The sequence below is a fragment of the Furipterus horrens genome, unplaced genomic scaffold (genome assembly GCF_987537825.1).
Source record: "Furipterus horrens unplaced genomic scaffold, mFurHor1.1.pri manual_scaffold_5, whole genome shotgun sequence".
NCBI classification, from domain to species: domain Eukaryota; kingdom Metazoa; phylum Chordata; class Mammalia; order Chiroptera; family Furipteridae; genus Furipterus; species Furipterus horrens.
Genome location: NW_028327175.1, coordinates 119,432,813 through 119,450,189, shown reverse-complemented (window position 1 = coordinate 119,450,189; position 17,377 = coordinate 119,432,813). Strand labels below are relative to the sequence as shown.

The window sequence follows — 17,377 nt, the reverse complement described above, 5'->3', positions numbered from 1 at the left end:
TTCTAGGCAAGTTAAGGCTTAAGGTCCCACAAAATTCAGGAATTGCAGCTGCTTGAGCGTGTTCCTGTTGCTTAGAGGCTTTGTGAGGATAGTGAGAGGCCAGGAAGGCTGGTGTCCCTCGTCCTGAGAGAAGATGATGGTATCTCTCCCATTACCCAGGGCTGGTGAACTTCTCCCACTCCCACTTGTAGATAGTTCCCTGGTTGAAAGAATACGTCCCAAAGGGAGTCCTCAGCTGTAACAAGAGGAACCACTCCCCTGTTGGGAGCCCTGCCCTGAAATGGTGGAATGATGGGGCTCCCAGGGCAGGATAGGCCCAGCTGTGAGTAAAGTTAGAAGCACTGTGAGAGCTGAGCCTGTTCTCTGAGCACTGAGACTCCTCTAGGAGGCTCAGTGGGCAGGGAGATGGGCTTAGCTTACGAGGTATGTCCCTAGACATCTTCTGGGGTATCTGCACTACTGCCTGCCTACAGCCACCAGCAGCATGCACATGTCTGGTTTCTCTTAGCCCAGCAGCAATTTGTTTAAATTTTCATCTTTATTTTTGGTAACTTAATAAGTAAATCAAGGTTCTTCAGAGTTTTAGTTTGCATTATTTTGTTAACAAGACTACATTTTTCCAGGTGCTACACATAAAAAATGAATGTTTCTTTAAAAACAAAAGTTAAAACCTCTTGTTCATCTCTGCACTCTGTGAGTAGTACTGAGATGGCCATGTAACCTCACCCCTGTTTCAGCCTGCTTGTTTCTGAAGTGGGGAAAAGCACTGACCTGCCTTGGGCTGGGGATGAAGGGTGATTTGGGGCCTGTGCTTACAACAGCCCAGTGCAAAGTGAGGGCAGTGCCCATGGGAGATGGACAGCCAGGGACCCGCCCCCTCCAACCAACCTCCATGACCAAACCCAAAACTGGATCACCCCGATCACTGGTCTCTATGGCTATGTGGGCTATGCCCATTAGGGTGTTTGTGCCACATGTTGGCCATGGCCTGCAGCCACAGTGCTGTCAGCCACACTGGAGGCATAGTGGCGGTGGCAGCAGCTCTGAGCTAAGCCGCTCCCCTCTCTTCCAGTTTGCCCAGCATGGTGCTTAAAGCTTTCTTCCCGACGTGCTGCGCCTCGGCAGACAGCGGCCTACTGGTTGGACGATGGGTCCCAGAGCAGAGCAGCGCCGTGGTCCTGGCTGTGGTGCACTTTCCCTTCACTCCCATCCAGGTCAAGGAGCTCCTGGCCCAGGTGCAGCAGGCCAGCCGAGTAGGCGTGGCCGTGCTTGGCACCTGGTACCACCGTCAACAGGAGCCTGAGGAGAGCCTGGGCCACTTCCTGGAGGGTCTGGGTGCCATCTTCTCCCATGAACCTTGGCTCCAGCTGTGCCGGGAGAGTGGCAGCAAGTTCTGGAGCTGCAAGGCCACCCACCAGCTGGTGCCTACCTCCCCTGGTGTCCCCAGTGAGGACCAGGTCATGCTCATCTTCTATGACCAGCGCAAGGTGCTGCTGTCCCAGCTGCACCCATCTGCAGCGCTGCCTGATCGCCAGACTGGAGATGCCACAGCCAGCGCTTGCGGCCTGGCTGCTGTCTTTGACACAGTGGCGCGAAGCGAGGCACTATTCCGAAGTGACCGGTTTGATGAGGGCCTCATACGGCTGAGCCACTGGCAGTCAGAGGGTGTGGAAGCCAGCATCCTCGTGGAGCTGGCCAAGCAGGCCTCGGGGCCTGTCTGCCTGCTTCTGGCCTGCCTGCTGTCATTCATCTCAGCTGCCACCACCTGCTGGTAGGTGCCCCTGGGGCTGGGGTGGGAAGGAGTAGACTCCTGAGTCCTAGGCCCACCCGCTCAGTGTGGAGGCCCAGGCAAGCCCTTCTGAGGTTCATAACTACCCCCCACACCTCAGCTCTTTCATATTCCCTTCCCTGGTATTTCGGAGGGCATTCTGATGGCGGCTGTTCTGGTGCCCTCAGTCCTGAGGAAGAGCCAGGCTGCCTAGCAACCTCAGCACTTGCATAGGACCACAGGGTAGGGGTACTGGCCGAACCTCAGATGGCTCCAGCCCATGAGAGGGAGATGAGACAATGGACACACAGGGTTGTTGCTGACCGACAGCTGATGTTTGTCCTGCCTGGGAGTTGTTTGTCCTGAACACACGTACGCCCACCCACTTCGCTGGCCCTGGCACCCACAGGAGGACAGGCAGCCCTGGAGACTGGGAGTGTGTGCACTCACTGACAGCTATGGGTGTAGGGCGGTAGTCCCCAACCTTGGCTACTTTCTAGAATCACCTGGAACACTTCTGGCTGCAGGCCTGGCCAAGGGATTTGCAAAAGCCCCCGAGGGCCCTGGGGAATGCTGGGGCAGCACCAGAGTGTTTTGGCTGGGGCCCCTCTTTCTGTGGGAAGCCATCTCCCTGCTGGGGAGCAGCTGTGCTACACCCTCAGGCACCCCCTTCCTTAGGTTGAGGCATTCAAGTTGTCTGGTTTGGGGACTGGCCTTGCTTGTGCTCTTGGCAGCGTTGTGTGGACACACCTTGGGTGTAGGGGCTGCAGGGGATGGGTGGGTTTCAGAGATTCACGACTCCCTTGGAATGAAGTATGTGAAAGTATGTCTGGGACTAGGTACGATTTGGGGGAGAGAAGGTTCTTAGTTTTTATTGGCTTTCAAGGACCCAAGAAAGATTAAGAACTGCTCATGTGCCCCACATATGGATTAGCCCATCAGTCAGGTGTTGGGCAATGACTGGTAGTGGTTATGAGCACAGGGACACTCACATAAGTTATGGCTGTCACTGCAGTAACGAAGCCCCCTTGTTCCTCCCCGGGCAGGCCCAGAGATGCGGTCGGGTCCTCGGCTGCCCAGGGCTGATCTTAACATTGGGGAGACCTCTGTGCAGGCAGGGGTCTCTGTGCAGCCAATGCGAGGCCCCCTGCCACTTGATTGGAGCTGGTTGGGGAGGGGTGTATGCTGAATGCATTTCATTTCTTTTTTTTTTTTTCATTTCTTAGCATTGGTTTAAAGCTACTTGATTGGAGATGAAGGCTTTAAACTTTTCAAGGTCTAGACCTCTTCCTTCCCAAGAACCTAAGTGCATGTTGGTTGGTGACTCTCCGCTTTGCACAAGCCCTTTCTGTCCCCTGCTGGCAGCAAGGTCATGAATGGAAAGGGGCTCTGGGCACAGCTGAGTTGCAGTGTAGCACTTTCTTTATCTTTGCTTGCAAGCATCTCCCCTCAATGTTTGAATGTCTGTGGGAGCATGTCAAGTGCTTCCTTTGCCTGGTGAGAGATCAGTCTTGTTGGACAGTCATGTCAGCCCAGAGGCCCTTAAACGAAGGTCACTCATCCATCATGGCAAGGAGCTGGGTGGTGAGACAGCACATTCTCTCACTACTGGGGTGCAGTTGGCCTGGGGTTAGCACTTTGTGAGATGGTTGGTCTCCCAGTTAATGGTCCTGAATGCATCATGAGTGCCAGTGGGCTGCTTATTGGGCCCTCTCACCTGTGTTCCTGCCCTGCTGAGTTCAGGAGTGTGACTATCAGTGTTTGGGGCCACCAGTGACTCTGACTGATCCTTCCTGTCTGCACAGTGAGGGTTGTTGGCAACATTGAGGCAGCCCTTGCTCCCTGGCAGGCAGGAGAGCCCCAGGGGGAACCGAAGGCCCATCCATCTCTGCTTCTTCACAGGATATTCAAGCTGTGGCCATTGTCCTTCATCTGGAGCAAGCTTTCCACATGTGAGCAGCTCAGGTATCGGCTGGAGCAGCTCACACTCATCTTCAGCACCCAGAAGGCTGAGAACCCCTTCCAGCTGATGAGGTTAGGGGCCCGCCCTGGGACTGTTCTGCAGCAGCCAGATACCTCATAGGCCAAACCCCTTCCCCACCCCCTTCTCTGCACCAGACTTATTCTTGCTGACCCTTTCTAGCCAGGCCGTCCTCACTGGCCACTCCTATTGAACCCCTCCTTCCAGGAAGGCCAACATGCTTGTCTCCGTGCTCCTTGATGTGGCCCTAGGCCTTGCGCTGTTGTCCTGGCTCCACGGGAAAGACCGAATTGGGCAGCTGGCTGATGCCCTAGTCCCCGTGGCTGATGTGAGTTGAATGGGGTAGAGCCAGGTCTGGACTCCAGCACCTGTTTCTTGGGGTGGTGGTGGGGCCCTTCCTGGAGGCAACAGAGGCCCCTCAACTAGCCAGAGCAGCTCTTCCCCTCCACTTCTGTGACTATTAAGAGTAGCCCTTTTTACTGACCACAGGCCAATTCCCTGAGAGCTTCAGAGACTTGGGTTTGCCAGGTACCCACTCTCCGAAGCTGGGTCACATTGCAGCTCCTGGCTTCCACCTTCTCTTCCCAAAGGTGGCTGTGTCTGGGGGACCTCCTGTGGTCAAGGCTTTTAGGGGGAGCCCACCTCCTCCCGACCCAGCCCAGTGTCAGAGTGTCCCCATTGTCTACCCCAGTGCATGATTCTTTCTGCTCTCCTGGCTGGCCTTTGGCTTAGCCCCTCTCCTCAGTCAGTATCATGAAAGCCTTTTGTGTGTCCAGGGCTCTCTGTGTGTGGTTGAGCCCTGGCCTCCCACCTTTCAGTGGTCACATCACTCCCAGCATTGGTTTTGTAATTCCCGTGCTGAGAGCCAGAGGTACCAGTTCATCTGCTGTGCTCCTGGACTTGCCTTGCACATCTGTGCTATGTTTCTAGAGCCTGGGTGCCATCCCCCTCCTCCCTGCCGTACCATCCTTTCAGGGTCCACCTGCTTCACTTAGCTTCTCTGTGTCCCTTCCTCAGAACCTAAGGCCCTGTCACTTCTGTTGGGAGCTGGTTTTCTTGGATAGGGCAGTCCTTCTGGCTCCTTGGGCTACCCACAGGCCTCTTCAGGGGCCTCCTGTGGTCAAGTGGCTGAGGCTTGACTGGGTGGCCCATGTGGGCTCAGCCATAACAGCATCCAGCCATGGGTGCTTACTGGACCTACTTGTGGCCGGGCCAGATCAGGACAGGAGCCCTCACAGGCTGAGAGTGTCCATGGCTTCTTGGAGTGGCCCACTGAGAGGAATGAGGAAGGAGAAAGGAGAGTCTGGGGGCTGAGAAAGGAGCTTGGCTGCTTCGCCACCTCCTCTACACTCTGCCTGTGGCTAACTTCACCCTAGACCTCTCTTCTGGAAATCTGCTCAGAAATATAAATATTTAATTTAAAAATGAAAGCCTCTTCCTGCTGCCAAGCTCTTATCCTTTAAATATTAAATAAGCTCTCTTTATAAAGCATGTTCTATTCCCCTTCTCATTGCTCCTGACATGGCAAAGGCCTTCATGCAGGATTGGGAGAGGCCTGCAAGGTGAGTGGGTAGGGGTGGTGGCAGACCTGACTGTGAGGCAGGGATGTCACTGCTGTGGCCTCAGCATTAATGACGAGGCTGTGAGTCTTCAGGGCCTGCCCACTGGGGCCAGCATAGCACACAGACATTGGCTTTCCTCCTGAGGCAGCCAGGAGGCTTGACAGCTTCCCTGGTTGCTTATGAGACCTCCTACCTACTACCTGGGCCCCTGAGGAGCTCGACACCCTCACCCTCACCTGAGGTCATTCATCCAGGACAGGCCCATACCTCAGCTGTGGCAGGTGGTGGTGTGGGTCCTTGGTGGAGGAGGACTGGGTGGGCCCATAGGGTTCCCTCTGGAAGGTTTGCAGTGGGCCTGGGTCTGTCCCACATCCTGGAGCCTGGGGCCAAGGCTCCTGTGGGTACAGTGGCCAGAGTGGTGAGATGGGGAAAGGATGTTTTATTCAGAGGTTGACTCCCATCAGGGGCTACCTGTCTATAGAGGACCAGGGACAGGTTGTCAGCGTTGTAGGTTGTGCCTCCCAGCCCCACATCCCATAATGTCTGTGAAGAGGGGTCCCTCGGCCAGACAAGTGTGGGAAACCCCATGTACCTGTCATGATAGGAAATGGCAGTCCAGACCCCTGGAGGAGGGAGCCCAGTCTACCTTTGCCCTGAGCCGAGGGGCTGGCCCAGTTTATGGACAACATGCCCCTCTGTGTCCTCCCAGCGAGTGGCCGAGGAGCTCCAGCATCTGCTGCAGTGGCTGATGGGTGCACCCGCTGGGCTCAAGATGAACCGGGCGCTGGACCAGGTGCTAGGCCGCTTCTTCCTGTACCACATCCACCTGTGGATCAGTGAGTGCTGTGGGTGGGTGGGCCAGGGTACTTCCCATTGACCCCTAACTTGGCTCCTAAAGCGTGTGCCTCAAGACCTGGCACCATCCCCTTGGTCCCTGCCTCCCGCCCTCCTTGTGTCCATTGCGTGTGGATCCCTGCTGTGCCAGGATGGCTGCTCTGCTGAAGGATGGCCAGTGGCATAGTCTGTCACTCACAGTTTTCCAGCAACCTCAAGCACCATCCTTAGTGAGGCCTAGGGGGGACCAGGACTTCCCTGAGCACCCCTTCAGGGATGACCCCTCCTGCCAGGCTACATCCACCTCATGTCCCCCTTCATCGAGCGAATCCTGTGGCACGTGGGCCTCTCAGCCTGCCTGGGCCTCACAGTTGCCCTGTCCATCCTGTCGGACATCATCGCCCTCCTCACCTTCCACATCTACTGCTTCTATGTCTATGGTGCCAGGTGGGTGTGTGCTCCCAACCCCTCCAGGCTGGCCCAGTGCAGCTCTCCATGCCCTGGGCACAGCAAATGGGCTCTGTGGACTGAGTTGCTGTAGGGGTGGTGCGGCACCCAGGCTGGGCCCTGATGGCGCCTATGTCCTGTAGGCTCTACTGCCTGAAGATCTATGGCCTGTCCTCACTCTGGCGTCTGTTCCGAGGGAAAAAGTGGAATGTTCTGCGCCAGCGGGTGGACTCCTGCTCCTACGACCTGGACCAGGTATTAGGAAGGACTGCAGGGGGGGCACTCTGACCCCAGCGGGCCAGTGTGACCTCCCAGCTCCAGTCCAACAGACCCCACTGAATGGGTCTGGCCGGTGTAGCTGCTTGGGCACCATCAGGGGGCAGCCACTCCTGTCCTACAGCTCACTTGCTGCAAGAGAGTCTGTGAGGGATGGGGTCAATGTGGGGCCCTTAGTGCAGAACCTTGCCCCAGGTGGAGAGTGGACCCTGCTCTCAAGAGGCCACTGGGCCTCAGGTCAGCGGGCACTAGAAGTGACTTTGGCAGTGAGCCCTGAAGATGACCCAAGACGGGGGCCTAGAAAGAGGTGACCTGGGAAGTAGGCCTACAGGTGACACAGGCCAGGGCCTGGCTCTGGCTTGTCCTATTACCTTGCTCAGACCTAACACATGGACCCTGAGTTGTGCCCTCCTAGGCATGTTTTTTTTTTTTTTGGTGGGGGGGGGTTTGCTTGTTTATTTTTTGTTTTTGCCTAATTTTCACAACCCTTTTGTCTTTGGTGCACATGGCTATACACCCTGTTGGCTGGTCCTCTGTCCTCCTCCCCCAGCTCCCATGTGCCACTGAGTCTGGAGGGCACGTGGTTGTTCCCCTCACAGCACTGAAGAGGACTGTCATGAACAGGCTTTCCCAATTTGTCTCAGGAAGCCAGTGTCCCACCAGCAATCATCCCCCCTTTCTGCTCAGTTACAGTATAGGCTTGGTGGGGATGGGAAGCAGGGGTGTGGCCAGTGCTGGTGGGGCTGTCCCCAGTGTGAGCTCTGGCTGATGCTGAGGGTGCCTCTTCTCCCGGCAGTTGTTCATTGGGACTTTGCTCTTCACCATCCTGGTCTTCCTGCTGCCCACTACAGCCCTATACTACCTGGTGTTCACCCTGGTGAGCCATGGGGGGCTCTGGGCATACCTGCCTGAGGGGCCTTCCCCACAGTGCTTAGAGTGGTCACTGCTAGCTGTGCCTGCCAGCCTGGCAGTTTGGGGGAGGCCATCCATTGCTGGGGCCATGTGGGGTATGGCTGTTCTAGACTCTCTGGGAAGTGTATGCTGGCCCCTGGAGTGGGTAGGGGTCCTACCCCGGGGGAATACTATCCACTACTCTGGGACACTCAGCTGGGTTCAGGGAGGGTAGGACCCATGGTGGGTGGGTCATGGTGGTGGTCTCCCCTTAGTGCCTGGCATGGGGGCTGCTCAGAGGGAAGGAGGCAGCACCTAGGTGGCTTGGGCCGAGGGGCCAGTGACTCACTTTACTGCATCAGAGCACTATCTCCTGACCTTGTGGGAGGGCCAGCTACTCTTGCCTGCTGCTTCCCTGCCTCTTGGGCTTGGGCCTCAGGTTCCAGACAGGGTCTGTGCTCTCCTCAGGGTGGGATCCATGCTCTCCCAAGGCTCTTGAATCCCTGGTCACCCTTCATTGTGGCCCAGGACCCATCAGGCTGCTCTGTGCATGGGCATGGTAGCGTGGGTCTGGCCATGGTCCTGCCTCAGAGGCCATGAGCACTGTTCTATGCTGCAGCTCCGGCTCCTGGTGGTCACTGTGCAGGGTCTAATCCATCTGCTCGTGGATCTTATCAACTCCCTACCACTGTATGCACTCGGTCTCCGGCTCTGCCGGCCTTACAGACTCGCAGGTAGGTCTGTGTGCTGGGTGGACAGGTTTACACCTGTGGGCCCTGGAGAAGCACCAACTGCACCACATGTGCCTCCTGCCTGGAAGTGGTGGTGTGCATGGGGTGGGTAGGCAGGGAGGACAGAGACCCCTGGTCCCAGGGCATCTGCTGGACCAGTTGCCTGCGCTGAGCTGGAGGTAGAGGGCTCAGTTGGTGCTTGGGTTCAGAGGCTACAGAGATGACCCTTTTATTTTTTCACCCTTTTCTGTGACAAGTGTGAATATCTACCCTGAGGTCTATCCACGGTGGTGTAGGTGGTACCTGAATGTGGCTTGGAGAAGATGTGTCCCTGTGTGGTTGTGTGGGGCTGTGTGTGCCTTCTGGTGACCCTCAGCTGTGGAGGCAACAGGCCTGGATGGAGGACTCTGGGCTAGCCAGATCTGTGTGACAGGAGTGCCCTCCCACTCCGCACCCAGCACGCCACTGATCGCTGGGACAACACGCCCCCATCCCAGCTGCCTCTGGCCATCCCCTGTACAGGTGGCTGCTTGTTTGCATGCTAACACTAACCACTGTGTTGGCCACATGCCCCTAAATGGAGGCTGTCCCCACTTCAGACCTCGGGAGGCCCACCTAACTGGTCTTAGCATTGTGGGTTGGTGCAGGATCTTTAAATATATCAGGGAACTTGGAGAATTCTAGCTCAGCCCCTATCCAGCAGCTACTAGCTGTTCATATGGTCCCCAAGGTGATCACAGTGCCCAGGAGGCCCTGCACCTAGTCTGCAACTGGGCAGCTTGGAGCACACCCCAGAGTTCATGGTGGCTGCTCCCAGCCAGCTCTGAGCCAGAGGGTGAGTATGGTGTTCCACGGGCTTTGGACCTAAAGTCTGCCTGCTGAATATCCTCAAATCCTCTTTCCAAGGTACTTTCCCCACAGATGGCCAGGCCAGGGACCCATCTACTTGTGCTGCCCATATTCACTCAGCCCCTAGTCTTCACCTACATCTCAGAATGCTAGGGCAATGCAAGAGGAGAGCCCAAGACTCTGCACCCTCCTCCCCCATACCCTGGCTCACTGCCAGAGCAGAGTTGTTTTAACATCACATGAAAGCCTACAGATGCAGCAGCCTCCTCTCTTCTTCCCTGAGTTTGCTTTGGGCCTCTTCATCAAATGATAATTAACTCCTATTTCTCTTTTCAAAAAACCCTCGGCCTGGGAATTCCCAGGCTTGGGGTCTGGTGGGTCCTAGTTGGCCATGCACACAGAATTTGGAAGACATTTAGATGCCAGTAGGACAGCCACCACCCAGCAAGTGCCCATTAGCTCTGTTCAAAAACCCAAGTCTCATTCGGAAAACTGCACAGGCTCTCTGCTCCACTGCCCAGCTGCTCTTCCCTCCTGGCCAGACATTCAGCTTTTTCCTTTCAGTGGAGTTGTGCAGGTGGCTTTGATACCTGCCCAGCAGCCAAATCAGAAGCAGATGGGAAAGGTGGGAGGGGTAGAAGAGCCCAGGTAGCCCTGAGTGCCAGCCAGAGATGAAGGCGCCTTCACTGCCCAAGCCCCTCTGTCCATGCCTGCCTCTGCTGACACACACAGCAGGAGGGCTAATGGGGGTTGTCTGCTGGGCCCTGGGAACCCTGGAAGGCCACTCCCCTCCCACATGAACAGCATGCTCTCCTTCCAGCTGGTGTGAAGTTTCGGGTCCTGGAGCATGAGGCTGGCAGGCCCCTCCGCCTCCTGATGCAGGTAAGGACTCTGTGCACCCCTAACACTGCTGCCTGTGGACATGATCCTGCCCCTCCCCCCCCAACCATGATGCTGCCCATGTTCCTGGGCAGCTGGATTTCAGGCTCTTCTGTGCCACCCTGGGTTTGGAACATCACAGGTTCAGGGTAAGGTACAAGAAGAAGTGCCCAGCAGAGTTGATGGGTGGGGCCCAAGGGGAGACTCTCCCACCCCCAAGGCCTCTGGACACCATGACCATCTCTGTCTGGAACCTTCCCTAGAGAGCCCATGGATGGGATCCCCTGCACTTCAAATGCCTTTGGCCACATAGGGCTCTTGCCTGCTTGGCCCAGGGACCCCAAATCCTGCCCTAGGCCCCAAGAGCTCTTGTTCCAGGCAGATTAGCACAGATTTGGCGAAAGCCTCAGGATACATGTGTTCTCCGTTGGACTCTTATCTGAAACAGTCTTGGTGCCTCCAGCCTTCAGGAGGGAGCAGGCTATTTGCTGGGTGACCCCACCACCACCACTGGGTGACTTGGTGCCAGTGTTTGATCCAGGCAGGCAAGGTTGGCTTGAGGGTCACTGGGAGAGGTCAAATGCTGAGGGGTCTGCACTCTGCCAGCCCAGCCCACCTCTCCTCCCTGTAGCCTCCTCAGAGCAGATCATTTTCTCCTGAGCTGCTCATCCTACCACATGGACCACTGGTGAGAGCACATCTGGCACAGAACCAGCCTTGCCATACAATTGTTTAGCCCAGGGACTTCCCTATAAGGGTTTTTGCAGTCCAGAGACCTCAAGTCCCAGAGAGTTGGAGGCTTTGCTCAGGCTGACTGCTGCCCTTATGCTTTCAGATAAACCCCCTGTCTTACAATCATGTGGTACACATCTACCGCCTCCCCAGCTGTGGCTGCCATCCCAAGTACTCCTGGGGCTCCCTGTGCCGCAAGCTGTTCTTCGGGGAGCTCATCTACCCCTGGAGGCAGAGAGGAGACAAACAGGACTGAGGGACTGCAGCCACCAGCCCACCGGTACCACTCCACAGCCATGGTCAGCCCTCTCCCCTGGGTGGCATTGACTGTCAGGCAACAGGTGGCCATGCATTTTGACTTCCCTGCCCCTAGTCATCTGGGACTTTTGCAGGCCCTGCCTGTCACATATCCTTACAACTATGAGGTTGAATTTGAGGTCATAGACGTGGTGAGCAGGAGGATGCAGGGTGGCTAGCCAGGTCAGCTGGCCTACGCTCCATAACAAGCACCACTTGCCTCAGGACCTACTTCCAGTCTGTCACGATGGCGCTGTTAGCTCAATGCCCACCAGCCCCCCTCACCTACCCAGGAACCCACACTGACTCCCCTCAGAACCAGATCCTGCCTGGGAGGGGTTTACATAGCCCCACCTCTGCCCACCATGTCCTTTCCCAGTAGGGTGAGCTGACAAGTCTTCCTGGATGCTTCATGGTGGCTTAACCCTGTCATGAGGTGGAGGGACTCCTCCCAGGTGGCACTCAACAGCCCTTGAGACTGACCCTCAAGCATCTCCTTCCTTGGGTTTTTTTCTGCAGATAGACTTCAGAGTCCCCAATATATCCTAGCTGCCTCAGTGGAGCAGCCGCCGCCAATATGCGGGATCCAAGCAACTGCTGACCCCTGGCCCAAACCAGCATCCCCAATGAGGCAGGGCCCTCCAGGAAGCCAAGCAGCAGTGCCCCTCCCACCCTGAATTACACAGGGTTACTTGTGACGCTTCTGGGGGAAATTGCTTTGCAGGAAGAGCTACCCACAGGCCTCTGGGAGTCCCTGTGTGAAGCCAGGCTATGTGGGGTACTCAGAGCTGCCTTGCTAGAAGATGAGTGCCTGCCCACCCAGCTGCCCAGTTCCTGCCCCATTGCTGCCCCTTACTCCTGCAGGAACAGCCCCCTTGACCACATCTCCCATCTTCCTTCACTGGGTTCTTGCCAAAGCAGGCAGCTCCTGGGAAGATGCTTCTATGCCCCCTGGGGAAGAGTCCTGTCACTCAGGCTGCATCTGCCTGCTGGCTGGCTGCAGAATCTGTGTGTGAGTCATAGAGTCTCCACAGGGTGAGGAAGCATGAAGGCATGGTGGCATCATATGCAGTTTGTCATCTTGGAGTTGGAAACTTTGTGCCATAGTTGGGTGGGGTGGGGGCTGCTCAGGGAGCCCCCACCATCTGATGGGACCAGCCCTGTCTCTGCCTCTCTCTGCTATGACATTAAAGCCTTCCATGTGTTTGAGTGTGACACTCTGCCTTTTCATTGTCCCATGTGCAGTGGGAACGAAGGGGCTCCCTTCTCTTGGGGACAGCTGGTCCCCACTGTTTGTTCTGAGATGACTACCACATCTTTTCTGGTGATTCCAAGATAGGGGGCACTGAGCAGCCTGTCTCCTGGAGCAGGCCTCTCTGCAGGTCTGGTGGGTGGGTGTGTAAGCTCCGGCCCCTTGAAGATGTCCCAGTGTGGGTGGTTGGACGCAGTGTCACTTGCTTTCTGGTTTCAGCCCTGCCTTTGCGTGGGGGGGGCGGGGGGATGTCTCCCAGGGCAGGGGTGCAGGCCTCCCTGTGGTTCAGGGGTGAGCCACTCTGGCTCTGATGACTAAGTCATCATTCGAAACTTCAGGACTCTACAGAGGCATTCCCTGACTGTCCTACAGCCTCCAGGAATCCTCAGGTGGCCTCCTCTGCATCTATTGTCCTGACTGTGTAGGGGAGGGGCTGGCCCCGAGAAGTCACTCAGCAACTCCCAGTATTGCATCTCCACCCCAGTGGGCTGCACAGGTCCTGGTGGGCAGGGACTGCACCTACAGCACCTTCTGAGAATGGCCTCTGCACCTGTATTCCTGGAATTTGCTGAATTCTCTCCCCACTCTCCCCGGCCAACTTGTTCATCCTTGCCCACTTTTGCCCCTTTACCCCTCCTGTTGGGGCTCCCATCAGGGGAGCATCCTGCTGCTTGGCCCAGACCACTACAGGATGGTGACCATGTCACAGGTCAGCCTGAGAGCTGTCACCCTCTGTGCCAAGTTCTGGGCTGCCTGACCATTTACTGAGTGCCAGCTCTGGTGCCAGGCCTGGTTCTTGCCAGACATACACAGAGAGGTTTCTGGCTCTGTCCACCTGTGGGACTTCAGTGGGGCCTTTCCATGGCACCAGATCTGGGCCAGGACATTCAGAGCAACTGAGACCTGTGTGGGTGCTCCCAGAAAGCCTCTGTCCAGAGCTTCAGGGCCATGCATGGTCTTTGGGCCCCATTGGTTAAACCCCAGATGTTTCTCAGAGGGCAGGGCTTGGGATGTAGAATAGAGGACAGATGGTCCCCTGGAGGAGAGGGGCAAAGATACCCCAGACCTCTCCCCTAGTACCCTAACTCCATACCTGAACAGAGTCTGGGTCTGGAGGCCTGTCCCCACCCTGGCCAGAGCCAGTGGGTGTGGGAATCACAAGGGACAGTTCCTGGGCCTCCTCAACCACCTAACACGTAGTGCCTCAGCAGGGCTGACCTAGGACCTGTAAGCAGAAGGCTGTGTGAGCTGCTTCGTCCTTGGCCTGAGGTCCCTCAGCAGCTGAATGCTGTCTTGTCCCTTCCTCAGCCCCAGGCCAGGCCTGGCAGGCAGCCCTCAGACATCCTTGCACAGGGTATGCTGCTGACTGTGAAGCCAGCTATTCTGTCCACAAGGCCTCCTGGACACTGGGGAGTGGGACCCCTCTGGCAATCCTTCCTCAACTGGGCCCCACTGCCCCATAACCTATGGGTTCCTGTGGTGCCTTTTTGCTCTGTGGCTGGGGGTCTGAGATGTAGGATCCCAGCAAAGGACCAGAATCCCCTGGCAGGGGTCTCCCAGTCCTACTCCCAGAATCACACCCCATGGACAGGCTCCCAACCTACAAAGCAGGCATGGTTGCAGCTGCTCCATGGGCCGTGCTGGGAAAAGCCCAGTCATGTGCATGCTGCCCTGGCTCGTGTGGCTCTGTTGGTTGGAGCTTCATCCCATGGACTGAAGGGTCGTGGGTTTGATCCCAGTCACGGCACATGCCTGGGGTTAGATATGTGAGAGGCAATCTCTCTTTCACTCTCCCTTCCCCTCTTTCTAAGAACAATGGGAAAAAAGGTCCTTGTGTGAAAAAAAAAGAAGAAAATAAAAAGTTAACCCCACAGTGCTTCCAGTTCCAGGAGAGGGGACTGGATGACTTTAGAGCAGGGAGTGGGCAGGGCCATGACAGAGGCAGGCTAAAGGCTGGGCACAGAGACTCCTGGCCTGATGACCCCAAGGGCCCTCCATAACCTGTCAGGTAGAGGTTCATGGGTGAGCAAGAACAAGCTGCTGGCTCCCCCTGTGCTACACCAGTCAGTGCTAAGTCCCTGGCCCCTCTGGGGACTCACTCCTCCACCCCAGACCATCGAGAGCCAACAAGACCGCCTTCTGGCTATTTCTGTAAACATGTGTGCTGTGGGTGGGTGTGCCCTTTCTGTAAACCTGGGAGGTGGGTGTCTGCAGTAATCCAGCATCTAGGGAACAATCATTCCTTGGAGAAGGGACATAGCCTAAGGAAATGCACAAGCAGGACCATCAAGGTTCCTAGTGGCCCTGCCCATCCCTGACTAGCCTCTGCTCTCAAGTGTTCCAGCTTTCTGCTTCTCCAGAAGTCTGTGAGGACACTTGGAGAGCCTCTCACTGAAGGCAGGTGAGGAAGGCCCAGGAAACTCATCAGGTCCTGCCCACTTAACAAACGGACCTACTCCTTAGGAAGTCTCCCCCAGGCACCATGCCAAGATGAAAAGGCAGCATCCATGGGGCTTCCTGTTCAGTAAAGGCTTGTCTTCAGCTTTGGGCTGGGAGGTCGCTTGGTGTGGTGCAGCCCACGAAGGGGTTTGCTTTCTGTGAAGACCACCTACTGTTGAAGGCATGGTACAGATGCAGTGACCCTTGGAAGGGAAGTTCTTACTGCCTGTTCCTTGCCTGCTGGAAGGACATGCCAGGAAGGCTGCCCTTGGTGCAGCATACTGAGGCCTGGTTGCTGCATTGTTCCCTCTGCACAGATCTGATTTTTAGGAAACCCTAACTCTTACGTGGCTTCTCCCTAGCACACACCACTCTGTGCCTGGTCTAGTAAGGGCTGCATTTGGCTCCATTTTGATAACTTTTATTATTTTTAACAGCTCTATTGAGGGCATTATTTTACATATCATAAAATTCACCCATTTTGAGTGCACAACAGAATGACTTGTAGTATGATAACTTTACCTAGTACTATGACCATCACCAATTTTAGAACATTTTTATCATACCAGAAAGAAACCCATATCCCTTAAGTAGCCACTCACCATTTCTCCCTATCCCAAGTCCTGGCAACCACTAATCTGAAAGTTTCATATAAATGGGATGTAGCACTTATCAGTATTTCATTCCTTTTTATGGGTGAATATAGTCGTGTGGATATACATTTTGTTTATCCATTGATCTGCTTTCTTCTCTTCCTATGTTGGTGCTGTCAGCACCTTATGTTGCTCACCCAGTTAGCTTAATAGCCCCCTGTCAGTTTCCCGACTTTCACCATCACTACAATGCTGCAATGAAATTCTTTGAGCTCCTTTCTGAGGACTTCCCCATGCTAAATCAGATGTGGAATTGTTAGCCAGTTCAACCTACCTCCCTAAGAGCTGTTCCCCACATCCTGGCCCACAAGAGATGTTGCCAATTTGATGGGTGAAAAGGATATTATTTTGCTTTAATTTCCGTTTCGCAGAGTGAAACTTAACATCTTCACACATGTTCACAGGCTTTTCATACTTCTTTGCCTATTAAGAAAGATAACCCATCCGCCCTGTAAACAACCCCGAAGTCACTTCCGCCTGGAGGCCTCCGTGGTCAAGCCTCAGAGCCCCACGTTCTGACTCGCGCCTTGTGGGCCCTCCTGAATCCCCTCACCTAGCTTGACCGGACTCGGCTGGACATCTAGGCTCGGCCGCGAACATTTGGGGGCAGAGCCCTGTCACCCCGCTGCTGAAGCCTGTGCTCCCACGATCTAATGGCTGAAGCGCCACCCGTCAGCGGAGGCGCCGTGATTCTAGAACGCTAGGCCTTCACAGCCACGCGCTGTGACCTACTGTCTTGCCCAGGGCGAAGGAGAGAAGCCCCGGCACGCACCCCCGCGATGTTCGCTTAACCCGCGAGGAGGGGTCTCGTCCACAGTCCCGGCAGGGTCACAGGCCCGACCTAGCCACAGCCCCCCTCGGTCCCGCCCCCTTCTGACAGAGAAAGTCCCGCCTTTCCGAGATCCCCAGCGCCGATTGGCTGCCTTTGCCCCGCCACTCCCGGGTTACGCCCCCGTCGCGGGAGAGCGGCTTCCGCTAGTGCAGTTCCAGGGGGCCACCCCGCGCTCTCTGGAGTCTCTGCGGGACCAGCCAGCTGCAGCTTACTAAAGGGTTTAGTCCTCCCGGACCCAGCTTCATCATCTCATCACGGGGACAGCCACGATACAGCTCCCGTCCACAGGAAGGAAGAGGGCATATGCAAACAACCTGGAGTCACAAGCACGTGATTGGTGAGCGTGTAGGGAAGGCGGTGGGAAATGGGAGATAGGTTTAGAGGGCCATGATCGACGTACTGGGGATCCAGTGGCTCTGGGACGACGGGGTGGCGGTGGCCAATGGCGACGGGGAGGGGCGGGGCGGCGAGAACTCAAGATATGGTGGGGGCAGTGGGCAGGGTTGCGGGTGGCTCCGGGACACTCTGGGGCTGTAGAGGTACTGACTGACGTGCAGGCGGACCAGTGGTTCTGGGAAACTAAAGGGGCGAGTAGCGACGGCGACGAGGCGGGGCGGCTGGACTCCGCAACGCTGTGTGGGGTACGGTGTGGGGGCGGACAGCCATGACGGATGTGCACAGCGGCCAGTGATCTTAGAAAAAGGGCGGTGGGCGACCAATGGCGGTCCCAAGGAGGTAGAATGGGGCGGGGCTATCGGAGGCTTTGCTGCGCCGTGTGGGAAACGGTGGGGGCGGACGGACGCGAAGGACGTGCTTGCGCGCCAATGAGTGGGGACAGGTAGGCGGCGAGCAGCCAATGGCGGCGCGTGGTCTGGGGGCGGGGCAGAGCTGCGCAGCGCGTTGCGGGAAGCGGCGGGGCGGTGGCAACGCTTAGGTGAGGCGGGAGGCGGAGCA

At 56.4% G+C, this 17,377-nt stretch overlaps 2 protein-coding genes across 3 annotated transcripts in view; both read left to right on the top strand.

Moving 5' to 3' along the window:
• Nucleotides 1–1,072: 1,072 nt before the first annotated feature.
• On the top strand, nt 1,073–11,835 carry PIGQ (phosphatidylinositol glycan anchor biosynthesis class Q). The gene is made up of 10 exons (XM_090277371.1): nt 1,073–1,771; nt 3,671–3,802; nt 3,957–4,077; nt 6,021–6,147; nt 6,439–6,592; nt 6,736–6,847; nt 7,665–7,745; nt 8,379–8,493; nt 10,160–10,221; nt 11,054–11,835. The coding sequence occupies exons 1-10, from the start codon at nt 1,083–1,085 to the stop codon at nt 11,204–11,206; spliced, it is 1,746 nt and encodes a 581-aa protein (XP_090133497.1). The 5' UTR covers nt 1,073–1,082; the 3' UTR covers nt 11,207–11,835.
• Nucleotides 11,836–16,561: 4,726 nt separating this feature from the next.
• The window catches only part of RAB40C (RAB40C, member RAS oncogene family), a 32,006-nt gene continuing 31,190 nt past the window's right edge, over nt 16,562–17,377 (top strand). Inside the window, exon 1 of one of the 2 annotated variants that reach the window (XM_090277366.1) lies at nt 16,562–16,760. The gene's annotated coding sequence lies outside the window, so the exon portion shown is untranslated. Of the gene's footprint in view, nt 16,761–17,314; nt 17,358–17,377 lie in introns of those variants that run through there. The other variant, XM_090277365.1, reaches the window with a different exon arrangement.